The sequence below is a fragment of the Pyxicephalus adspersus genome, chromosome 1, assembly GCF_032062135.1.
Source record: "Pyxicephalus adspersus chromosome 1, UCB_Pads_2.0, whole genome shotgun sequence".
In the NCBI taxonomy this organism is placed as follows: domain Eukaryota; kingdom Metazoa; phylum Chordata; class Amphibia; order Anura; family Pyxicephalidae; genus Pyxicephalus; species Pyxicephalus adspersus.
The window spans coordinates 136,927,091-136,954,505 of NC_092858.1; the positions used below are offsets into that span (position 1 = coordinate 136,927,091).

General features: G+C 36.5%; 1 protein-coding gene across 1 annotated transcript in view; it reads left to right on the plus strand.

Annotated features, from left to right (window-relative positions):
- The first annotated feature begins 570 nt into the window (after window positions 1–570).
- CNKSR2 (connector enhancer of kinase suppressor of Ras 2) overlaps window positions 571–27,415 on the plus strand; it is a 157,514-nt gene continuing 130,669 nt past the window's right edge. Inside the window, 1 exon segment of the mRNA XM_072428264.1 lies at window positions 571–901. Coding sequence (XP_072284365.1) covers window positions 838–901 — 64 coding nt within the window. The 5' untranslated portion in view covers window positions 571–837.

Sequence of the window (27,415 nt, forward strand, 5' to 3'; positions counted from 1 at the left end):
AGCTCGCAAGCCAAAAAGTGTGGGCAACCCTGCTGTAAAAGAACTGCCAATCTGCATTCTTGTTCTGGATCAGAGAGTCAATAAGTAATGAAGCCTCTGGATCGGAATAACAGCAAGGCAGCTAGAATATTCAAAAGGCAAGATCTGCGGCAAACACAGTACAAGTTTATGATTCAATAATTATAATCTGAGATATTAGTAAATATTCTGCAAATATGCAATAATAATATACAACAAAGACCAAACAAATGTTACTTTCAATCAGTTTAAAAATGATCAGAGATGATATGTGATGGTTTCTGCTCATTGCTCTTTGTTTGAATCCCTAAATCTGAAATGTGCAAACAAAAGAGTTTTATTGTGCAGCTTTGCTACACTGTGTGTAGATCAGGCACTGACCATGTAGCATTCATACAGAAGAGCTACTGTCAAAAGAAAAGAAATAGAATAGTTGGTGGTGGAATCTTTGGTGTTTGTGGCTGGGGGTGGAGGGATGATGTCATGTAGGGAAGGGAGGGGATGTTAGGTGGGAGAAGAGTGAAGAGAGAAAGGGTTGCTTGCTTGCTTGCTTGGAGTGACTGGTGTGTAGCAGCATTGTGCACAGTGTAGAGAGGCATGCTCTGTACAGCAGTATGACAACTGATGCTGCTTATACAAGCATGTACTGAGCACCACTGGACAGCAACATCCCAGCATTGCTGACATCCACCCAAGCTGAGAACTGCCTGCTAAAAGACAAAGCTTGTTCTTGTGCTGCTGGGGAGGCTGGGAGGCTGACAAGGCTTTGGTTGTTCATACATCCCTTTGGTGGCTATTCAAACCCTGGCAAAGTTTAATATGGCATTGATAATGGAACCTGTGAGTAAATGGTCCCCGAGTCAAGTAGTGGACTGGATGAAAGGTACTGTGCATGTCTTCTTGCCTTTTGACATCCTGGTGAGCATCTGTTTTAAATGTGCAATTTGGCAGTGTAGTAATGTCCTGACTTGAATGGCTCATGGCTGTTTATGATCATGTGTGGGTTGTGTGAATAAAGGTAATTGGCTTGACCTGTGTGCATCAAAGGATAGACCTGAGCAAGTGGGAACTTCCCCAGCAGCGTACGCTATGGAGATTTTAGTAGCCAAGGCGTACCTTATTCTAGATATAGTAGGGATGCGCAAAATTCAGAGTTTTTGTTTTGGCAAAAAATTGGAAGATTTTGGAAAAATGCATTGGAGTCATCAGGAAAGACAAAATGAAGATGAAGAAAAAAAGATGCTATGGGTGCAATATCTTTAAATGGTTTCTGGGGGTTATGGAAGCACCTTTTAAACTATCATGTTTTGTGCCACAGAATGGCCCAAAGTTTTTTTTAAATGTATTAATATAGTCAAAATGTAATTCAATAGTAGACAAAATGATCAAACACAAAAAAACATTAAATAAGATAAACTACGGTAATAAGCATACCCCAACAAACCCATACGGAAGCGAAAAAAATATTTTTCTACCCACTTACCTGCAAATTGCACCTAAGCAGGTTGTTCAAAATTTTTGTTTTGGTGATTATTTTTTTTTTTTTTTGCCACCAATGATGTCACTCTGCTGAACCCTGGTCCCTACACTTTGTTGTTAATAAAGAAGGGATCCCAGGACTTTACCTGCCAAGATTGTGAAATTATACCTTCCTTTTTTTGTTTGCTGTGCTGCCATTCTCACCACTGTCCCTTACAAAAAATATTTACATGACTATTTCCTAAGAAATCCTATTCACTTTTAAAACGAATGCATATATATGTAAAGCATTTTGCCTATAAAGTAGGTCACAAAAATGTAACCATGCTTTTTTTCCTGTGTGGACTACATGGGTTAAGAGAACTAATTGCCTAATTAAGACTGATGTGAAATACAGATTGCTTCCCAGATCCACTTGTCCTCTTTTAATGTTTGCACGAACTGTGAATACTATGGGGATTCATCAAAGACTTTATAGCAAAATTGGGCCGGTGAAATGGTGCCAGATCTATTCTAGAAAACCTCTGTCTTTGGGAACCAAGGGGATCGTCTGAATGGGTAGACTTATTGCAGGGTTGTGCTGTCAAGAGACATTGATTAATGACCCTTTACATTTTTCTTTTTTGCGTGGGTGTATTACCGCTGTACATTGTGGTCTTTCTGTGCAGGTTTCTTTTAAAATAGGTGCATGTGTGTGATTTATTCTTAAACTGCATTGTCAGTTTGCTTGTGTGCTGGACTCTATTGCTATACCTTAGTTACTAAGTGCACTAGGAACCTTGATTATGGGAAAATCACTGAAAGCCCTTTTACCTTTGTGTGTGTTAATGTGCGTTATGTCACAATGGACCATTGAAATGTAACTTGCTTCCAATGCATCCTAATTTGCCAAAAGTCATACATGACCATTTATGGTGAGCTACAATGTAGGTTTGTAATATATTTACATTATATTAGTGCATTCAGGTTCCTTTTAAGAAAATGACACTTTTTCAGCATCTTTACGTGCAGCATGGAAGTCTGGCCTGAATGCAAATCTGGATGTAATTTACTTTGGTAGATGTGTTGGGCAAACTATGCTTTAGTAGGGGGGTGTCATTTTTATTTTGGGTTAAATATTTTGCGTTCATCCTGAAATAAATTCTGCTAGAGGGTCGGTGTTCTGTTTTATTCATCCTGTGATGTTTAAATATTCGTATTGCAGAGGAACACACATATTTTTGGGAGTTCCGGATGTTGATTTTTCAGATTACTATAAAGCAAAAAAGTGTTATTTAGTTGGCAAACTAAATTAATTCAGTATTGCTAATATTGGCCTAATCCATTATATTGAGTCTTAAAATGAGTGATCCATGACTATGTTAGCAAATGAAAACACACCAGTGTAAATCTGTTGTCAGTAAAAACTAATCCAATGTCCTCTTTAATTCACTCACAAAACCAAGTTGGTTATCATGGGTAGGACCATGTTGGGCTGATACTAATTAACCTAGACCAAACTGTTTTAACATGGGGAAACCCCTTGAAGAAACGTTCAGGTATTCAGGGAACCCCCGCTATATTATATAGATGTGATATATCCACAGCTCACAGTGTATTAGTGTGGTGGGCAGTAGGAGGAATACCTCTTACTTTGCTGGCAATTGAGTCACCCATACAGATGACCAAAAAGATCATTGGTATCAATTAATATGACCTGATAAGCACAAACTGCTCATTAGGACTCCCAAGGAGAACAATGCTATAGACAATGTTCAATGAATCTATTATTTGTTTTGTTTTTGTATTTTTTAAATTTTTTGTATTTATGAAAAAAGATTTGTGTTGTGTTATCAAGCAGTGTATTTGTTGCTTGTTTTTATTTGTACTTTGCATGCAATTGGGATTGTTGAAGTCAGCAAAACTTTACATAATATACTAAGCTAAATATAAATTCTCTTTTCACAGTTATAATACACTTTGCTAAGTGAACAGCCTGTGTTCTTTAAGTAAATCAAGCTAAATTGTACTCAAGAGCTTAAAAACCTGCAGCCATCTATCTATCTGATAATCTAACTTTCCCAGCATGCCCCTATAACATCTGGTGAATGGAAGCACACAGGTAGCATCATTCACATATCCAGACCTATTCTTTAGTGCAAGGAACAGTGATGATCTGCAAACAAAAAATCAATTTTGTACCAGATTTCACTTTCACAGACTCCATATTAATAAAACATGATGTTTGATGGATTCTTCTTTTATGCTCGCTGTTTTCTATCTTAAAAAAACCTGTTTGCTCCTCAGCATTTTTGAACGCTTGTCAGAAGCGCATCATTTTCTGCAAACATTTACCAAACGTTTAAAAAGCATTGAACAGTTTTCATGAAGCCTGGAGGGCATAGTTTAGTTCCAGTCTGGGAGTGTTCTTTACAGGTCTTGGAGGGAGTGCTGGCTAAATGAGCATTTGGCAAACACTGCTTGAAACTTGCGGAATGCTTGTTTAAAGATAGTACTGCCACTAAGATCTGAATTCAACACTCACAGGCTGAACCGTTTAAAAGGCTTGAAGAAAGTTATCTGGTGATTTGTAAATGCTTACAAACCATCTTTTTAGACCAGTGTTTACAAGCCATGGTTTAACAACGCCTATTTGAACTGAGCCTTTGAAATGCTGATGATGTATTGTGTGATCCTGTAGTATGGTGGGGGGTAGGAGCAAGTACTGAATGACAAACAAGACAATAAGGCACTAAACTGTATCCTGTGATACTCCTATGTATGTAGTAAAGAGAATCAATATTTATGTTTGGATATTTTGTGCTTACTGATGATTTGCTCACAAAACCTGTCTAGAGTAAGATTTAGGCATGGGCTGATTATCTGTTTTTGCAAGCCTTTTTACTGCTTAAATGGCTTGCAACAAATGGTTGGACCAAATGATCCTTTATATGGTGGGTAACTGGTGGTGGCAGCATTGCATGGCCCTTTGGGACACACCACGCAGCATCCATGGACAGTTTGCCACCTCCATAGACGTAAATTGATGCTGCATGCAAATGTGTGAAACACTTGTGCAGGCATTTTTAAGAGGTTTCAATTTTAAATATGAAAAAAATTATTTTCAAGGCTCTTGCAACCACCTGCAAATGTCAGGCATTTAGGAATGCATGAAAAGCCTAGCTGTGACAGCCTGTTACCCCTCCAGGGTGTCTAGTGTTTGACCATGGTTTTTAAACTCAAGTCTGCATCATGTAGGTCTAAACCTATGGGAAAAGAACTTGGCATTTTGTAACCTGTAGCCTTATGATTTGTTTAATGACGGTCATTAATCAGAAAAGACATTGTAAAGCTGTAGAAGTATAATGTATGCATGACCTTTTGGTGGTTGGCACAAATTGTTTTAATACCAAACTACATTTATCAGCACAACAACCTAAACCTGTACATCATACAAGGCTTTTATGTGATGCAGTCCAATCCTCCAATATTTGCTCCATCATTCAAATATACTATATTAATCAAAAGTCAGTTATGCATTCAGTTTGTTCCTTGCTGTGGAGCTGAATTGGAAACTGTAGGAACATACCGGATAAAATTAATAATGATCTTGTGGGGTTTGAATTTCCCAAAAAAATGTTGCAATGTAATAATGCAGCATGACCCTACAATTGTTAAGCAACTGATAAAAGTTCAGGAGATACTAGTTAGGGATAATACTCACACAACAGGTGTCTCTGTAAATGCAAGTGTTAAAAGTATACATAAATGCAAACAATGGCCCTGGTTGCATTCTTTTTGATTTACCAAGATTTTTTTAAAGCAAATCTGTCATAAATAAAATATGGAATCTGCCATTGCTGTTCATCTTCTAAAATACTAGTTCCCTGGCTGTTATGTGGACCATCTGTTCCCACTATATTCTGAGATCCAGGCCAGGAACAAATATATACATGTGGAAAATCAGAATTCCTCAACTATGTACTTGTTTATAGGTAATTTCCTCAATGTACAGAACCAAGGTTTGTATCTCGTTCCTGACAGATTGCATACCATATTCCCCACCACAAGTGACCTGTGCTGGAGATGTTAGACTGAATGGGGTACGATGTGTTACATGTTTTGGACTTGCCCAGCTATGGCCCCATACTGAAAACTAGTCAATGACTTTGACGTCCAGATACCCAAAGACATAGTTACACATTTATTGGGCTTGCCCCTTATAAATCTCTCAAAGCTTGGCAAAAAATTGCCTACCCATGTTTAGACAGCAGCTTAACGCCTGGAAATGGGACCTCTCCTCCTGAGATTCCATCTTAAAGCTAGGCTGCATGATCATATTGAAAAATTCACAGCTATGTGCGAACCATGAGATTCTTACCCACAATCCCCCTCTAACATATTCAGGCAACAAACCGGCTCTGACCCTTGCTGTAATTGTTTTTCTCATTTTAATCTCCTCTTATGTTGGTTCCCTTTTTTTGTTATTGTTACTCTGTATTTAATGGAACAAATTCAATAAACATACAATTTGAAAAAAAAAACAAGGTTTGGCAGCCAGCATTTTGTAAAGGTTAAGAATAGCCACCTCCATCCTTCTCTAAAGACAGACTTGTCCATTTTTTTCCAATTATCGCACATATATACTGATGGTTGCCTTTCTGAAACCTACACCACATGCTTTCTGTTTATGCTCTATTGTTATCCGCATTTCTCTCTGTGAACCTCGGAACACCCCCACAGAACCTATTATGAAACACAGGATATGGGAAGGAGATCTGTAGTCCTAACATCCTTTCTTTCAGTCCTAAAATACCTGCTGTCCCAACATGACCACACTGTTACTCTTTAAATACAGCATGGGGCTGGCAAAATACATTATATTACATTTTGGTGTTTAGATACATTTCATTTTGAAGTGTACAACAAGCAGCTTATTATATTACTGTGAGAATGAGATTTTTTTTGTCAATGGTATTAGCAATACCAATGAACTGATGGTGCTACTGCTCCATATACTCAGCTTACCCATAAACCCACTTTAGGGGAAAAATGTTTTTTTTTTTTTTTCTCCCTCAATTGATTGTCATTGTGTCCATTTACCGTAAAGAAGAACTCCAGTAAAAGTAGTTTGACACTTTTTTTCACAGGTAGTTGCTGAGACAATGATAGGTTGTATGTGACATGTAATTTATTGAAAAAAGAATGTGTCTTGTAAACTCTGGATATCACTACTCAGGAGAGATTGAAACTGAATGCCAATTATGTACAGTCTATTGAAAATAAATACTATATTTACTGTTCTACTGTTCTCCTATTATTACTAAAACACCTACAATTAAAAGCATTAACTGCTCTATAGCTCAGTTATAATAATGCTGCCAAAACATAATTCGCCAGAGTACACAATATAATATAGAAGGAAATAAACCCTACAATAGATTAAACGCTGAGTGATCAGCAAAATCATCTCTGTATGTGACTGGGAATAGGAATGCATGTTGTATAGTGCTTTTCATGCATCTGTGCTTGGATGCCATGCAAGCATGCAACAAGCTCTGTTTGTGTTTTTGTTAACTTCCAAAACTACAGCCAGTGGTAAAGCAGACAACCTTGTCCTTTTACATAAATGTATTTTGGGCCTCTGCCACCCACACTCTGGTTTTAGCTGTAGATACTGTATATATCAATGTTTCTGGATCTAGTATATGGGTTGGTTTGATTACCTCCTTAAGTATAATCTTCCTGGAGCTTACCAGTTGCTATGCTTTTCAAAGAAACTACTCCAGAAATATTTTGCAGGTTCCTTGGGGTGTTTACTTTCTGATACATGTGACAGCCAGGCAATGCCATGCCACTGGTGATTGTAAGAAAGATTACAGACCCTTTAAAACCTCCTGCACATCACCATCAATTAATTATGCAATTTCAATATTCTTTCTGTTCTCTACTTTATATTACATGTTGTACCAAGAGCTGTTAGTCATAAAAGATCAATGGCCATAGGAGAAAGGGCAATAAAGCAGCCTGGTGTTTTATGCTAATAATCTAAGCACAGGTGAACAAGGAACAGCTCTTCATAAGGAGTTATTACAAAATGATACTAAAAGGGTTATAAAGAGATATAAAAGAATAATGGCTTGTGAAATCTGACGGGAAGATTGCATGCAAAATGGCACGGTACAGTTACATTGCTAGTCCGGCTGAAAAAAAGACATGTCCAATAAGTTCAACCAAAAACACCAAAGGCCATTGGATACTCCCTGGAAGTATGGAATTGAAAAAGTATAATCTTATAGGCTTGGATTAGGGGGGCATAATAAAGCTCAATGCGGGGGTCCTAAAAATTCCCACCAAAAGCCCCATTTAAAGCACGGTGGCAAATGCTTCTGTAAAAAGCAAAGCAATTTGAAAATTAGTGGATTGTAGTTTTTAACTTTATTGAAAATTGATTTAACTCCTAAATGTATGACAACAAGGCCAAGTTCAGATGGGTGTCTTGCTGTTCCAGGGAATATTGTTGAAGAGAAGGTATTGACATACAGTACATTCATGAGCGTTTGCTGAACAGTTTAGTAAAAGTTTGCAGTGTTGTTGCAGTTCACTTTGCCAAGTGTTATAAAGAATCATAAAATATTTCAGGACACTTCAACCACTTTGCAACTGTTTGTTATGGTCTAAACATCCTTTACCTAGCTTCCAAAAAAAAATATAACTGGGCCTTTATATGTAAACCTCCCTGCAACTATGAGCTGTGTTTGATAAATCAAAGCACGGGCTGTTGGCTTTCCAATATTTAGATATCTTTCCAGTGTCCATGCGAGGCCTCAAATCTTTTCAATTCTTGCTGGTAGTGTATACCTTTGCCTCCTGCCATCATATTCCAATGCAGTGCATGAAGCCAGGAGAAATGCTGATCTCTATTATAGTAGTATGTTAGGTGACACTTAGTAAGGGCATAACAGCAGAAAATAAAGTAGATGATAGGAAAAGTTTAAACCAATTGTCAAGGCAAAATAAAAAATGTCCGTTTTATCCCCCTTAATGTGCTTCAAGTGAAGAAAAAATGTTGCTGTGCCAAAATTTATATCATGCATCTATATTCCACTTTGACATGATACTGTTACAGTATAATTTCAGTAATATATTTAGCAGACCAAAATTAAGTCAATAAGCTTTATGGTTCTGGTTCATATATACTTTATAGAGATGTATTACCCAGCACTCATCTGTGTAGGTTGCATTTAAATTACCAGATTTAGGAAGGCTTCATTGTGTGTACTGCATTCTAACTCTGGGGCTAAACCAGGGTGCCAAACTCTGGCCGGGGGCCAAATCTATCCCCCCAATGTCCTTTTTTGGCCCCTAAATATAAACTGCAGCTGGCCTGCCGCTACATTGAAATAGCACCGCTACTACAATTCCCGGCATCACTCGCGTCTATAGACCAGCGGGCTCTCTGCCTATGTGTGGCCCCGCATTGGACTGTTTTAAAGACACAAATAATGCCAGGAATTTTAGTAGCTGTGCAGTTTCAATGAAGAGGGAGTTTCAGCGGCGGGCCACTCAAAAGATTTAGCCCCGCATTGGCCGTGTCTGGCATTTCCAGCATTCCCCCTCAGCTGTACTTTTCCTTGCTGCGCCAAGGCATGGACTTGAATGGTTGGATTTTCATAAAATATCGTTGGTTTTATTATTGTTAGCCTGTGCAAAAAGGTTACCATTGAAATTTAACTCAGAAGGCTACAAATAGAGAAATAGGCAAAAGATTTTTTTCTTAAATAAAATTTAATAAACATTTTTATGTCTCTTTCTCTATTATAAACGTGTTCCAGAATGCATGTGAAGCAAATCCTCTTTGTTTCCATATGAAAAGGGTTTATATTTAATGAGAAGGAAAAATTTCCTCAATTTTTTCAATAGATTTCAAGGTTAGCCCGCAACTCTTTTTTTTTTTTTTTTTTTAATTTAAAGTTTTTAATGTGTATTGCTCACTGTGTATTTGAGTTTGACACTCCTGGGCGAAACCCACGGAATCTCTGCCCTTTAACTGCAGTGGGCCTGATTTATGAAAGCTCTCCAAGGCTTGAGAGGGTATACTTTCATCAGTGAAGCTGGGTGATGCAGCAAACCGGGAATCTATTTCTTCTTGCGAATGTTTTGAATCATAGATCAGATCCATTCCAGGTTTGCTGATGAAAATGTATCCTCTCCTGCCTTGGAGAGCTTTTATAAATCAGTCGCTGTCACTTCATGGCTAAAAGTTGTGCTTTCTTTTTCTCCAAGGAACCTGGTTATATCACTGCACTCCACAGTATAGCTGAAGGCAAATACCTTGCATTGGCATTGGTTTAAAACAGATTTATTTAAGCAGAACTTTCTGAATTAGATCATTTCAAGTACTGGCAATGCTTTACATGTGAAATCTATGTAAATTAAATGAGTAATGTTTTCTAATGTGCTGTCTGGGGAATAGAAAATTCACCTATAAACCTTTTTAATTTCAAGTTTAAATCTTAATCAAAAGGAATTACCATTTGATATTCTCTTGACTAAAATGGTAATGGTGCTCTGTGATGGTAAATTAAATAACGTTTTCAAGGTTGCAGCCCATATAAACTTGCCAACTATAGTCTGGTATATATATTTCTAGTTTTAACTTTTTTATTTTGCAAAAAAATTGTGATGGTGTAACTGTATTGAATAATTTTTTTGACCCAAAGCTTACAAACAAATGCTTACCCTCTACTTAAAGCTGAACTAAATTCACCTCCCCTCGCTACTGGTGCTGACACCTTCACCTGTCACCGGTTTTGGATCTATGGCCATCTTACTTGGCCAGGCTTGAGTGATGTAACTCCTAAGCATGTGGGAGTTTATTCATTTTTGTCACCGAGACATGCCAGGTTTGTACACTGTGTTGCACATGCTTGTTGATTACATGAGCAACGTGGTGTGCTTTATAGAAAAGATTGCAAACAGAAGGTAGATTTATTTTATTGCAGAAGAAACATCACCTGTCCTAGCTGCAATTTTTCAATCTTTCCAGGAGAGAAAAATAAGACAATTCTTTGTGATTTCTTTTTATTAAAACAATACCTTGCTGGCTGGCATTCTGATTAATGCATACTGTCAACAAAGAACAATTGTGCAGATCAGAAGTTCATGTGCTTCATACATATTCAGTGCCAGTAATTAAAGTAGTAAAGGATGGCTTAGAACAAGCTACATAAAAGAAAAACAAAATTTGTCTAATTTTTAAAAGAACAAGGATTGGTTGTAAACAATGTAGGTTATTTTTACTTTTTGCAAAACATAGGGGACATTTCCTTGCACTTTCTTTCCCCAAGATGTACGTTAGTGGAAATCTCCAACCCCTTAGACAGTTGTACCTGTATAGATGTTTGGATTTCCCATCACTTTCCTTGATGTTGGTCACCAATACAAATAAATGGAGGAATCTCAACTGCAGGGATACGGCAATAAAAACAGGGTCTCAAACATGGTTCAGTGGAACCTTAGGATTACTCCAGATATTGTCAGGGGTTTCATGGCCGACTGTCCTTTCTATCTGATGTTTGTCTGATTCATGCCTGCATAATTTGGGCTCCGTCGCCACATGGCAGGGCCACAAGCATAATCCCAATATGTTTATAACTGTCTATTAGGACCAGATTCAGACCACCATGGTAAGCAGGATATTCTTCACAGGAAACTTCAATGTGAGGGACTTCTCTTCCATTTATTTTAGCAACATTTACCTGACCTAAACCTTATTTTCCTTGGTTCTCTAGGGCATGGGTCCCCAACCCCCAGTCCGTCTGACTGTTGAGCAGTGAGAGCATGGAGGCCAGCAGTGGTCCATGGCTCTGGCTGGTGCATCCCACAGTGGGTCAGGAGAAAGACCTCGCTTAAGGGTGGGGGCCAGAGCCACAGACCATGTCTCCCATATGTATTGCAGGCTCAGGGCAGTGGGCAGGTTGTGTTTCTGGAAGTTTCTTCCCCTTTGAATGACACACAGCTCCACGCGCATGTGTGGTCCGGAGTCCGTAGATTTGGTGGTCCATGAGCTCCAAAAGGTTGGGGACCAATGCTCTAGGGGTAAGAAGGTTGAAAAAAAAGATTGTCTAACCCCTTCCCACTTTTGCAAGAAAAAATTAATGTTGGTTATACAAACACTTAAAGTAACAGTAAAGGCGCTGGGAAAACTAGTTGTATTGATGAGCACCTCTTTCAAAGTAGAAAAGCAAACTTTAACAGAAAACCTTCTCAAAAAAGCACTAGTTTAGATAACCCCAGGGTTTTGCTTTATCCAATAGAAATCAGCTCCATTTGTAAATGTCAGTATACAGCATTGGAAATGGCATAAGATCTTCACGTCAAAGCACTTCAATAAACTGCTAGCATGCAGAGTAAATGTAGAGTATTACACTTATCAAAACCATGAATACTGTTTATCCAGAGATGCCTGTTCATGTTCATGCTGATATTAAGCAGAATAGAATGTGTCGTGCTTTCAAAGATCAATGTTGCCACTAGTAGTAATAATCAAAACAAGCAGATACTCCGAGACCATTTCAACCCAACTGGGTTTTAACCCAGCCCTGAGCTCTCGGGCTTCTCTTTACATTTCCTATTCAAACCAACTGACCATTATAAATAAAAAAGTGATTTAAAGCAAAGAAAATAAAGGAACCCAACAGTACTAGGTTGAAGTACAGGGCATGCAAATCCATCCTCCTCGATTTCCTTTAATGATGGAAATTGCCTGGGTTTGTGCAAAAAGCTAAAACTCATAACAAGCAATCTGAAGTCATTTTCTACTAATCATTTGGCAATATGCTGATATCTGGCTGCTATGGTTACTATTATCTGCGCATAGTAATTGCACTTTGCAAAGCCTTTTTTTTTTTAAAGAAACTTGATTGTTCTTGTTTACACAAATTATTAGTTATCATGGTTAGCTGTCACTGTCCAGGATTTAGAGAGCACACTGTACCCCATGCAGGACCAGAAAATTTATCCATGGCATTCCAAAGAGATTCCAAACCAACTTATAGTTATATTCCCATCTATATGTATTCCGATTGATCCGGTGCATCTGCTTGGTTGTAAGATTTGTGTTGCAGCATTATTGGTCCTTTCACGTAGAAATCACCAATTCTACTGTATGGAGCATAGTTATAAAGTAGTGGATGTGATGCTCATAGCCAGGCAACTTGCATTTAATATAAGAGAAGTCAGCTACAGTAACCTGCATGTTTCTCACATGACATGAATCGTTTAACAAACCACAGAAAATATGGATACTGTTTGGCTGTGATTCTGATCCAAAGTTTGTAATACTTTCTAAGGCACTGGAATGAGAAAGCAGATCACCTCTGACTTTCCAATCTGCATGTATGTTCAGGAATAAAGCCAGATACAAATAAGCAACTAGTATTCTTAGAATACAGAGAAGATGGAAGGCACTGCTCCAAGCCATAGAAAAAAATCCAGCACACATTTATTGGGTGTTGGTCATACCATTGTGCCCATTTCCGCTCAACAGCAACTCCAGCATGGCACATCACCACCAATATCAGCATGTCCTTAGTCCATTTATTGATAAAATGATCACAGATTTACCAGCTGAATCCTACCTCTTATGCTAATATACAGAACCTAATTGTAGGGATATCAGGATATTATGTATAATTCCTTTTTAAATTATATGCAACTTTAATAAATATTTCCCCTATGTTCACCTTCTGTTGTCTGCTTACTCTCTGTAGTAAGCAGACAACACTGCTATGCCTGAATTATTCTCTGTTGAACACCTTTACTTATCCATAGCATGGGAGATATGTTCCGTAGTCCAACGGGGAAAAATGGCCGAGCAGATAATACTGGGGTTTCACTGTATGTTTCTATTTTTCAAATTTTGCCTAGTTATAATTTTGAGTTCATTAATTTTCTTTTTATATAAAAAAAAAAAAAGAAAAAAAGTCTATTGTGTTTCAGTATCCACAATTTTCGTTACCCATGTGAACAATTTTTATATAATGACCTGTGTGGGGTCATTTTCTTAGGCTTAAATGAAAACTTCTGAGCTCAAACCTTTAAGCCTCGTACATACGTACAATGGACATTGACGATTGCTGCTGGAAACAATCTTTTGTGATAGTTTCCAGTAATGAATGAACGATCGAGTGCTGTACACACTATTTTGTGCTATTTTGTTCTTTGGAGAGGGCTGGGGGGGGGGGGGGGGCAGAAGTGAGTGTGGGGCAGAAGTGCTTTTCCCCACACAAGTGACCAGCGGTCATTTGTCATTCATCGACCCCATCTGCTAATTATTGAACAATGTTGGGCAACAGTACACATGCCTGATTTTTGCCTAAGAAGAGCACAACTTTTCATCTTGGAAAACATTTATTTGACATGTGTACATAGTTTTACAGAGTACACTTCTAGTATTTGTATAATTATACCTTCGTTTATTGCTGTTTTTTTAGATTCTTGCCTACAGTTCTCAAGTTCAGACTGTAGCAAATTACAAACTCTAAGCATGTACTATAACAATTGCATGCTATCCAGTGGAAGGATACACTTTTTTATTTTATTTTTTTTTTATATAACTTTCTACATTACATATAACATTACAATATAGTTTAATTCACGGGTTATTGTAGTTCACACTGTTGTGTATTTACAATCTGGTGTTCTCCTTGCCTGCTTTCATTTCAAGGTAAGCACAGAACTGCTAGTTTTTCATGCTACCCACACACAATACTTTATCATACCTTGTGGCAGACAAAAGCATTCCATGGACTACTACAACCTTTTATAGAAACAGTTTTTAAGACACTCAAGGTAACAAAGTAGTAATATCTGAAAAGAGGTTGAAATGTATTCAGCTGATTTCTAGCGCTAAAGGAAATAAAAAATAAAGATTTGCATGTATAAAAGAACTGGATTTTGCCAATTTCCCCGACTCCTTTAACCCAACATATCATCTCGCACAGCTTAATGCATATGGGGCAAGGGCAGAAATTGCCCTCGCTACTGTGCACGGGTAGGAAAGGTGGTTCTTCTATTTATTCTTTTGGACCACGAGAACATGTTTATGGATTCCCAATAGTTTATTTATTTAAACTTTCATTTAATTCTTTATCTTACTGCTATTCAGGCATTTTAACATAGGACAACCAATGAATGTTTATTGGATTTTCTAGCGTGCCCCCTCTAAAGAAACACTTTGCAGAAAATGTTTAAAAAAGGCACCTATAGGGGGAAGGGGTAGATAATATACTTGCCTTTCCCCAGATTTCATAGTGCAGGGGTTGATATTACCTATTAAAGAGATCCTGTAGAATACGGAGTTCTCCAAAAATTTCCTTTACTATTTCCTAAAATTTTCTTTTACTATGGCCTATTAAGAGATAATGGCAATTCTGATTAAAGGGTTTAGGCAGGATTCTGTCATTTAAAACTAACCAAAGCATAAGGAAATAGAACTGCTAATATGGAAAATAAAATTAGTATTTTTTTCCCCAAGATTTGTAAGCATAACTGGTGATGTGCCCTTTAATGGCCAATGGAAGAAAGTAAACACAAAATAGGAAATTGTGTATTACATTTCTGAATGGGTGTCGGGAGAATACTAACTTTATCTCCATGAGTAACCGCAGTAGCGTGTTCGCAATATTTTTTGAAATGTACTCATCTCATATTTGCTAAAGCTGACCTACAAGAGATGTAATTCTTTCCATTAACCTATGCGCCTCTCGATTACATCTGCTGTAGTGGATGCTGACTGCTGACTTTTTTTAAATTTTTTTTACAGCTGAACCTTTTAAAATACAGCCATAGGCATGGTAGAGATACAAAATGACTGTAAAAATCAAATGTTCCTACTGCATAATGAGTCTTCGGCTAATGGGAGTTTGAGTGTGCACATATTGTAATTACATAAAACATACACACTATATCAAAGAACAGAAAAAAAAGGAATTCTACTGTACCATTTCCAAGATCTTTGTCCCATCTATTCTTGCTGCAATGATATTTACATAGCTAATTCTCACAGAATGAGGCACTAAAACAGTTCATCGTACATCTGTTACATCTGATGAAATAAATACATGACCAGAGTTCGTAAAGTTTGATATATATATATATATATATATATATATATATATATATCTTCATCTAAAGTGTTTTTACTTATTTTTAGGATTAAAAACGTTTGCCAAAAAAAAAAATACTTTCTAGCTTTGCTGGATCACCCAGGTTCACACATGATCGCCTATCTTTTGCAGTCTTGGAGATAATTCAGGCCCTGAGTTTATATCTCCAATTCCTTTACTGTTTTGGGTTGTATTTAACAGTTATGTTTGTATTTTATAGTTGGTGATGCAGTGAAAACTAATTTTCATGAGTGGATAATAAGTTTGCAGTCTGGTCTTTGGGTTTCTGAGGATGTAACAATTAACGACTTTATTTACGCTACTGAACATACACAGACTACGTTTGAACAAATGACGATGAACATTAGCATTGCCCTAATACTGTATGTTACAACTTTTGAAAATAACTGTGCAGTGACAATGTATTGCAAGATTTGTATGCACGGAGATAATAACTGGTATGCTTAAATTTATTCAGTTCTTATTAAATCCTTGTATAAACCTAAAATACTCAGCAGAATTGTGAAGAAGACATTCAATCTGATAAAGGTAAAGTTCAAAAGTTTTGTGTGATTATATTTTGCCCTTCCTGGTTTGTTCTTTCCACACCACATGCGCTGTAAGGCCCTGGTTCAGCACTGGTACTTACAAGGTGCCTGTCCCCCAATCTAATTCCTCACGCTTCACCTATAGTAAGCCCCCGTTCAGCTTCCGGAGGCTTAGCAGAGTTGCACTGTCCCAGCACAAAGTTGCCTCCAGCACTTCAGTATGTAAAGTATGGCATCTGGGGAGGACTAGGAGCCCAAAAAGTAGGGCAGTGAACACAATGGAAGTCAGATAGTTCAGGGTCAGTAGATGTTCCACAGATACACAGGTATCGGTCTGCCAAACAAGGTATCCAAGAGTTACAATAAGAGTTGGGGCCCCAGGCAAAGTTTGGTCTAAGGAGCAACAATCTCCAGTCGAGAAAACAGGCAGTCAGCAACAGATAATCAAACAGAATATCAAACCACTAGCAGATTAGACAGACTAAACGCTACAACGCTAACTTGGGAGCTAAGAAGTTCTAGAGAACCAGCAGCCAATGGCAGAGCAAGATCAAACCAGGAACTAATGCACTCATTGGCTGCAGCACCCCCCCTAAATCCCCTCTAGCTGCACAAAGTCTCAGAGCAGGGGATACTGATATTGTACTGATACTGTTAACAGACTAATTTAAATTATTTCTTTCTTTATTTTGGACACTGTAATGTCTCTGTGCCTTTCTTGTCCAATGCAGGCAGATCACATGGTATCCAAAATTTACCCCAAAAAGTTTTGGTGTAGGACATTTTTTAAAACTAACTTGCCGAATATTAGCTGCCCTTTCTAAATAAACCTACCATAAAGCTTTGTTATTTATTTGTTAAAAAACTGGATAAAAGCTTGTAAAAAAGGATTATTGATCAGCACAATAATGACAACTCTTAATCTTGTAAGACAAGAAGTCGGAGGAAGCAGTGCCTCTACGCCCAGCTGATATTCAGTTATGAGACTGAAGCCCCAGTCACATGTATGGAAGTGCATTTTTTGCAGGAGACAATGCACACTTTCAGGTTACTGCTTAAGCACAAAAAAACAGAGACTCTGACATTCCCTGAATCTTTCAGGTCCATGCATTTCAAGGGCAGTAATTCATTCCCACCAGGAAATTTTTGAAGGAATGTAAAAATCCCTGTTTTATGGATAGAGCGCTAAATGTTATTAGATGTTTTCTTTACCATAGCAGATCTACACTTTTTTTTAAAGTTGAGGTCTCCTTACATAATGCCAGGCAGATGAGGATAAGAGTCTAATAATGACCAGTAGCTGAACATTGTCTTTACAGATTACTTATGCTTTGCTGGTGCCAACATCTTGATGCAGAGCTGGTTTCCCCAAAGTTCTGCATCTGTTACAGCTGACATGTTTTGCAATGTAACAGCAAAACCCATGATGCCACAGCTAATGAGTCATAAATCTACTAGTTAGCACTTGGAGAATACAGGCACTCTTATGTAATAGATTTTCAAATTAGACTTTGTAAGCATAACAGTTTGTAGAGATATTAAATGCTATTTATTTTAAATTGAAATGAATTGTATTATTCTTAAAGTAGTGGGTAATCTAATTTGTAGGTATGGTGCTTTAAATCACTTAAAATTATTAGTTGATATTGAGCCTGATTTATTAGTTGATCTAGCAAACCTGGAATGGATTTGCTCTTTAACTGAAACCTCTTGTAAATGCTTTCCAAGAAATCCATTCCAGGTTTGCTGGATCACCCAGGTTCTCCCATGGTAGTTTTTCTTCTCCAGTCTTGGAGAACTTTAATATATAAGCACCACAATAAAAAAAAATACTACACTGAAGTCTGTGTTGCAACTTAAAATGTAATAATTATAAATGTTATGTTTAAATATACAGTATATTACAGTACATAAGCTTTATGTTAGTAAACTGACTACAAAATTAGATATTACCATTATAGTCCAATTTTGTAACTATGATTGAAATGGTTGTTGTGATAAATTTCTTGTTTTTGTTATAGAGTATGATTTATATTGCTTATTTATGCTCTTTTTTTCAAAATGGTAACCAATAACATTTTTTTTTACAAACAAAATCCTTTCTAGGTAAGAATAATGCTACCAAAATTTATTATTTTCGTCCCTTTCAATTTTTAATTACTGTGGTCTTTCTGCTTCATGGCATCTCCTTATCCCAATCAATACTGAATCCCAAAGCACAGATTCCTCTGTTTCTTCAGCTCTCTTTGTGGATCTTTTTTCTTGTCTTTCATTGCACTTCTAGAAATGAGGTATCGAATATAACCAAAGCCCACATCAAAATACCAGATATATTTGTAGACTTTAATTACCACTAAGTCTGTGTTTCCCATAACGTCTAGGCTTTACCCAACATGCATTTTTATAATAAAGTTTTTCAAAAATTAGCATTAAATATCCAGGTTTTTGTACAATCATACTAAATAATTTACTTTGTTTTACATATTAGAAGAAATGTATTCCAATATGCTTATCATATTTCCATACTGCAGACAATTCATATGAAAAATGTAAAAATCGATGTCCATTTCTACTTATTGAGAAAAAAATATTTGATCGGCCTGGCCAATGTTTGACTTTCCAAAAATCAGTAAAACATTGAGCCCATTATTTGAAAAGATGGAAAGTTCCATATTTAAAATCTAATGCGTACTTACCAAGCTGTTGAATTGTTTCAGTAAGCTTATGCAATATCACAAAATATGTTTTTACCAGAGCTGCATTGTTTGCCAAGATCTAGTGTTTATGATCAAAGAATCAGACCGCTGCATAAAGTCGTCTCCATCACATCTCAAAGATTCTCAGTAGGGTTTAGGTCCTGAAGTCCATACACAATCCAGCTATAAATCCTACTTGATTAAACATAATCTGTATGTACTGTAGTTGAAATTTAGCATGATTCCTGAGTACATATTAATATATACCTTTACTCAAGGGAGCATGGTATACACTTTTGCTCATAATCTATCCAAGATGTATTTGTTATCGTTTACATTTTAGTCATCTTGAGTCTCCGGTTTCCATATAGAAGCCTACTGGCGAAACGTGTTGGGAGGTAGACTATTTGGTTAGATTTTTTTTTTGTCTCATTGTCTTTACAGAAGTTTTGGAGTATTATATGCAACATATTATGTGTGTCTAATGCAGGGACATTAGTTGGTTGGTAAAATAATGTAAAAGAACTTCTGTATCTGTTTTTGAGCACTGCCTAAAAGCCCTTCTTCCTTGATAACTTTTTATGAAAATATATATATATTCAATGTTTTTTTTCGCAGTGATACTATGACAATTAAAAAAAATGTATCGTTTGACTCCTTCACCAGCCATAATTACATCACTGTCAAGAAAAGCAGTTTTTAAAAAAAATGTCATTAGCATCTTGGTGGTGGGGGGGGGGGCAACTTGGGGCTCTGGGGAAGACAAAATATAAGCAGATTAAACTTCAGTGCTGAATAAATGTCTATTTTCTTTTTCTTAGGGAAAATGTCTTTATGTGCTGGTTATGATATGATAAATGAGAGCACAGGCAGCCTTTTCTGAAGCAAGTCATAATCATCTAACCTCAATATCCATAACAAATGAGCTTCCAGCTGGAAACAGGAAAAAATGTGAATTAGTTTTATACTGGCTGGAAATGAGGTTTTCTACCTTCCAGTCCACTGAGCAGTTCTAAGATCAATGCAAGCCACTTCAGTGCCATCTTATATTACAAATCACTCTACTCCTTTCTCTAGTTCAGAAGGGTTCTAATGGTTATGAGAATATTATTCATTGTTCATTGGTTTCTGAAAGATTTAGGTTCTAACATATCGTGTGTGCACTGAATACATCTTACAGAAGGAATGAGAACGCAACACAGATTTCAGTAATATCTCTTTAAAGTGAAACCTTTTTACCAAGTCCCTCCTTGTGTTTAAACTACTGCACAATTTAGAACAAAAAATTGTTATAAAAAAGCTGGCACCGGTAGTAGTAAGTTAGAGTAACATGGCAAAAATAAAATTGGCCAAAGTACAAACTCCAGTTTTTTTTGCATGTGAAAGTTGTGAGTCTTGGGTTAAAACTTTGGAAAAACTAGACCCCATTTGTGTCCTTAGGAGTTTATCCTGTCCAGACCGTGTCAAAATTGCCACATGGTTTAACTGGTGAGCAAATCACTTTGAGACACACAACGTGAGAGTATATCTCACCAAACAGGGCCAGAGACATAAATAAAAACGCTACCTTAAAATAACAAAAATAGCAGGGGTTGGAATTCTGTTCATGTACCTGCCAGCTAGAGGCATCAGGTAACAAAGTTTTAATTACTTTCAACCATCAGTTTAGTGAAGTGTTTTCTGTATTTTCTAGAATATTGATAAACATCTATTACAATGCAGGATGAACAGTCTCACAATAATATTTCTCCTGAGTAGTTTCATTTAATGTCTTATTTAATTTGATTTTGAGTCTGCTACTTTTGCTGGGTACCATATCATTACGAACACAGAGCTACCTATTTCATTGTTAAATAATAAAAAAAGAAGAAAAACAATACGTGTGTATCTTTAAAACAATATGGAGGATCTGTGTACAAAATGTTTGTGTATAAAGGTTTAAGTATACGCGTTATGAACTAAAAAGGACGCTCCCATTGATTTAACTTTTTGGGAAAATGCTAAATAGCTGTGTGAATGTGTGTTTTTTCAACTTTTTATTATTGATGTATTTGGTATTTTATGGTGAAAGTAATTTATAAATATCAAATTTGTGAAATGTTGATACAAATTATGAAATTCAAACATACGAATGATGATTTATATACTTTACTTATGAACTGCTTGTTTGATATACATAAACGCTTATAGTATAAAGCAAATATCAAATATTTTGCTACTTTCTAAGGAAATGCTACTTAAACTATTGGTCATGGCTCAGACTGAGCCATAGATGTGTTTGTGATAAGTCCCCAAGTGAAAGTAGTAATCTTTGCCTAGTTTGTCACATATATTTCAGGTTCCCTGGACTGTAATCCTTTTTGAATTTGGTTCCTTGGATTAAAAAAATGTAAGAACCCCTGCTCTAAGCTGGTATATATCAAGCAGTATGATGTCGAACAAAACAACTACCTCTAGCACATGTGTTGTCTGTAGCATCTACAGCTTGATTTTTATTGACCCCTTTTAATATTTTTCAAAGCAGGAAAACTGTACTATCTTGGATATCAATAAGTTTGGAAAGTTTGGTGTTAAAATGATGTCATTTATTGGCGGACTCAATACAATGAGAATGAAATATTTTGAAATGCCTTAGGCTTTATTAATCACATATTTACACAGAAAGTTACCAAAAGATATAAATGCTATTCTGCTGCCACTGTTTCTTTCACTTTGGTTTTATTGGCATACTTTGTGCTACATATTTAGTGCAGGCAAAATGGTTTGTAACTAGATCTTCTAAACCACCTATGTTGTACTTTGCTTATGATGATCTGTAAGAGGAAGTGCTAAAGGGTGTCTGTAATTGCCCTTTTTTAGAAGGGTGGGCTGAATTTGGTTGCACCCTTGGGTGAATCATTAACTTTGCTTTGAGTTGAAGTTTAGGTATGCCGTCCTCTCACCCCTTCTTATTGCACAAATCATCTCAGGAGTTGGCCACTATGGACAGCATATTGCATTTTAGTAGCCTGATAGGAAATTACACAAACTTAAATTAAAGAAAGTGCAAGATGATGAATAGATGACCTTTAGATCAAAATAAAGGTACTAACAGGTATTTAATGTACAGCGCTGCGTAATATGTTGGCGCTATATAAATCCTGTTTAATAATAATAATAATAATAACAGGTATGTTGTGGTTCCTTTTAAAGGACAACACTGTAGCCGTTTGCAGTATTTACAGTTTATGAAAGCCAACTAAAACATTGTTTTATCTCTCATAGTGGCCCTTTACACAATACATTCACTAATATGAATATGACCTCTAAACAGTTAGAATTTACCTGGTCCTTGAACAGCTCCGTGCTGCCTTTGTTAGGACTTGCTTCTCTTTTCTCTTTTCGCATTGTCTTTCTGTAGCCACATCTGCCTTCTCTAGGTTAAGAACTGTGAAAATTAGCTTTTGTGAACTTCAGATGGGTTTTTTCTTTCCTATACAAGTGTATAGGAATGTTCAATCCACTTACAGGTCAGAATAAATTGTAAATGATGTCAGAAGTGTCTTAAACTGATGTCATTAACCCAAGCCCTTAGTATATTACTATCTGTTTCAATGGTAACTAGATATTGGATTAGTGGTTGATGGATGTGCAGAGCGGTGTAAATGGTTCAGTAAAAGAATTTAAGGTACATGATTAGGTTTAAATAGCTACTATTTGACCATAAAAAAAAGCCTCCAGTCTGAATTGTATATGGTAACAAACAGTCCTCATTTTAAAACTCTTCAACTATATTTCCTATATTTCCTATCATGAGATGTACTATAGTTGTTGTGCAGTGTGTTCATGGTGTTGTAGAATAATACGGTTTTATACACAACAACTGTTTATGAATTGTAAAAGGTTTTTACTGCTGGACTTTAAATGTACGTAAAGATTTCTGTCTCCTTTTACAAAGTGTGATGAACAAATTGTTTTAATCAGATATTACTACATAATCATTGCAAACTATTGATGCATTTATTACAGCCATTTGTTAGTCAAAAATTGAGATTAATTTACCGGTACATGCAACTCTTTTATAATATCTGCCATTGTACTGTATGTATGCAATCACCTGTGTTTTGCAATACAGAAAGAGGGAAAGCATTCTGGTATCAAATAAGAGCATAAACATTAAATGGAATTCACATAAGAATAAGCTGGAAATGCATTAATATGCATATTAGTGTCAACTGGAATAACAAATAGGTAGGACTCTAAATAAATCCTATGTAATGTTTATGCAACTGTTGGTTAGTATTTGTGTTTAGGCTTCAACTCATATTGATTGAAATACATTTTGTAATTTTAAGTTAATGGGTAAAGAATAGACAGGGAGGTATTTAAAATCTTTAGTACAACTGTATAAGCAACCCGGCGCCAAAAGGGTTTGATATGGGACAGACCATTGTGTCAACTTTTTGAATCAAGTCATAAGATTTTAATGGGAGATTTATACCTCTAAAATATTTTATTAGACATGTCTCTATTGCGTAGTGTATTTTAGGGTTATTGATATGTTTCATACTTGAGTAACATCAAGGGAAATGGTAAGCCTAAGAATCAAACTTTTTAGGGGCCCTGGGGGATGCCAGTTTGGTTACCATGTCAATAGATGGTGTTCTAAGAAGGGAAGACGAAAGAGACCGCCAAAAATATTAGGTCATCGACTGGAAAGACTGCGTTAGGAATTATCTGGTTGGACTTTTTCTAAAAAGGATGACTGGATTAAAAAACTGTTTATATAGGATAAACCCTTATAGAGATGAGCACAGAAATTCTGGTCAATTTTCAGTTTGAAAGTTCGATTTTCAAGGTTGAAATTGAAAAGTCCAATATTAGAGTAAAAATTCACAAAAGGAAATTTTGGCATTTAGAAGTTATTTGCAAAACCTCTGAATCTAGCATTGACACCAACTATTCTGGAAGAACCAGGTGGACCTATTGGAGCAATCCCAAGTGAAAAAAAAAGGGGACAAAACGTTTAAAAATCAATCAAAAGAATTAATTAGTATCAGAATGTCACCCATTAGCACACAATGCTTGCAAATATGTTAGGTAGGATTTTATCTTAAGGCAGCCAGGCCTTTATTTTAAGGCAGTCCTTGAAAATGAAATAAAGGTGTCTTTTTATCCTCTTAGTATCCTCTTTTTAAAGGTGTATGCCCTAAATAATTTATGGTTAAAGAAATGCCAGTAAATGAGGAAAACAAAAACTTCAGAGATATATGGTAATACTGCGATAGAAGGATAACCGTATTTTTGCGGAGAGTATTTGAATTCACCTTTGCTAAAGTTTTCATTTTAAAGATGCTCTATTGCTTACCTTGCTTGCTTTTTTTTTTTTTTTTTTTTTTTTTTTTGTACCTGAACAAAGCAAGCATCTCATGCTAAAGCTAGGTACTCACTTACTTACGAATAATAACAAGCTGACTGGTCGTTCGTCATTCATTTCCAACGATAATTATTGGAAGTGTGTATGCAGCTAACTCTTCATGCAAAGAAGCACATCTCCACTGATACCTGTAAATGTTAAGAGGAAAGCCTCCCCCAATGTCCCCTACCTGCAAGGAGGCAAACTTCTCCTGCTGCCCATTCATCTAAACAGCACCCTACTGGTGCATAACCCCCATGAAATTACTTTCAAGTGTTTGTACCCCCTGGGTTTAAATAATAATTTCTCCTGCTGACCTACGTATCACTACCATATACTGTATTTTGTAGATGTCTGTCTGCCTGTGTGGTAAAAAAAACAATTTTAAACAACTTTAAAGTTGAGCAGTGGGTAAAACTGTTATTTACCCTTGCACAGGTTCCCCTGCCAGCAGAGGTAGTCAGAGATACAATAGTTTTTTTTTTTTTTTCTCTCAAACCTTTTACCCCCTAGAAAGGAAATAGGACCCACTGTAAGGTATACACTCCTTTCACCTGGTGTTCAGCTTTAAAGAATAATTAAACTACAACTGCACATGCATGCAAAAATCCCACCATGGACCCATGTAAAGGAAGAAATCGGAGGCTTTCACAGATGCCCAAACTGACCAGCTAAGAGTCTTTACATTGGGACATGTGCAACTGTGGCTGGCAGGACAAAAAGATCTGCAAGAATAACATTTTAAGGGGTATGTTGGGAAAAGGGGTGGTGTGGTGTTTTAAACAATTCCTTCTTAAATGTACAGAGATAATAGATAATATCTAATATAGATAGGAGATAATATAGATTTTATCTCTTTGCATCAAATATCATACCAAAATTGTCTTTAAATTTTATTTAAATGTTGGTGGTAATATTAGATTGTCAGCCTCTAGAATGTCAGCCACATAGAATACACTATGGGTTTTCCGAAGGAAAATAAAAAAAGGAACTGTAAGATAATCGTTTGGTTTTTTTTGCTGATATAAGGGTGCTGTAAATTATATCAATATTACATAAAAGAATAAAAGTGATCTAAGTTTATTGCCACAATATTTGTTACAGTTTAGGATGGCATACATTAAACATTTTCTGTAGCTGGTTAATCATTGTAAGAGCTGCATAAATAAATGTAAAATTAAATCCATAATAATATAATAAATATGTGAACTGTGTATTTTAAGCAGCATTTTTTATCTCTACAATCTGTGACATAAGTGAGAAGTTTAGTCATAACATTTTAGTCATAGAAGAGAACTACAAGTACTTTTAGCATGTGTTCAGTTCTAGTATCACGATTACTCCTACAAGAGGGGAAAAAACCTGCCATCTGTACACCCACACAAGGTCTTTATCATGCCAACTCACAATTAAAAATAGCTGCATTGATAAAAACCACTCAGAAACCAGTTTGCAGTGTTTTTTTTTTCCTCCGTGGGGTTGCTGCTCTGTAAACTGCGTAGTGTTTTCTGCAGCCTTTTGCAGTCCCCATTCAGCTGATCTCAAAGAGGGGAAGGTGGAAAGAGCATAGGGAGCTAATCAGGTGTATTGCAGCTCAAGAAGCATGCCTAAATCAGTTTATTCACAGGGTGAGGGTATGGAAGACTGTCCATATCCAAAATATATATACTGTATTTTTTTTTTAATGTTTTTTAATTATATACTTTATAATTAATGAATAGTTGCTGGACTTTAATCCTGACTTCAGACAACCAAAATTGCAAACATCTAGAATGTGGTTGATGTGAAAATTGTGTGTGTCTAGAATTTACATTTCATGTCATTATGGTTTTTCTCATGCCATGCTCATGAGTTTGACTTTCAGTTTTTATTTTGCAGAAAAAACAAAATTGTTTCTTGCAATTCCAGGGTAATCTTGTAGCTGATATATTGTCTTCCCCTGTTTTTTTTTCACTAAAATGTCTATTCAAAATTTAATTTACATGTGTTATTCAGAGTCATTCAGAAAAAGTGCCCCAAATCCTGACGTACAACCTGCAGCCCGGAGGCTGCATGTGGCCCTTAGTCATTTACTATGTGGCCCATGAGGCCCCTGCAAACAGAAGTCTTAATTGCAATTAGTTAGGGGACTATAATAACTGTGATCTCTAGCAGTCTTGTGTACCATTTGTCGTGTTTATGGCTGTCTCCTGGGACATGTCCCCATTCTGCAACAACTGCTATAGCATGTGCCTAGTCTGTGACCATCTCCTGTGCAATGTTGGCAGCTTGCACTAAATTAAAGAATATGTACTCATATGTACAACTACTATCTGATATTCCTAACATGCCACTAATAAAAAGCAACAAAATGTTAACAGAACTATATCTTATAACAACATTAGTTGATCTTATTTGCTATATGGGGAGAAAGATTGGAAGAACAGAGAATTTTGTACAGCGGGTCTATTGTTTACTAATCTTTAAGCTATGTACACACCAGATAAATGTTGTCCAAGACAAACAGTGGCAAAAATCTGATATGTGTACTGTGGTCTCCCACCATGATGGATTGATAAAATACTAAATGGTAATTACCGTTGTACACTTAAATAGTAGGGAACACAGCACGTTTCCTCTTGCTTGTCCTCTCTTCTCCCCTCTTTTTAGAAAAGGACGTGTGTGTAAATCATGGGTCATCAGAACTGAGAGTAAGGTGAATTTTCCTCAACATGGTCCCACAAAACTCCAACATATCTCTGCCCCCTACTCCATATGACAAACCCCCATTTTGCTGTCTTAGTTCCTAACAGAACAAGAATCAAGAGAAGGGCTTCTAAAACTTTCCCAGCAAGTTTATAGTACAAGAGTTCCTGGTCCTTGATTCTAAAGTAGTGAAGGCACACCCCTCTATGCTTCATAAGGGTACAATCAATGGTAGCCCCTGTTTACCTCTTATGGCAGAGCTACGTTGGTACACCTTTACGGTTACTGATTATGATATCTAACAGTAGTTGGTTGCATTCAACTGGACTTTTTTTCTAATGTTGGAAGTTTTTTTGCAGCCATTTAAGCTACTTCTTCAGTTTTCTTGAATTATAATCTGCTATGAAAAATGGTCTGGAAATGATCACCCTTATGGGTAATTAT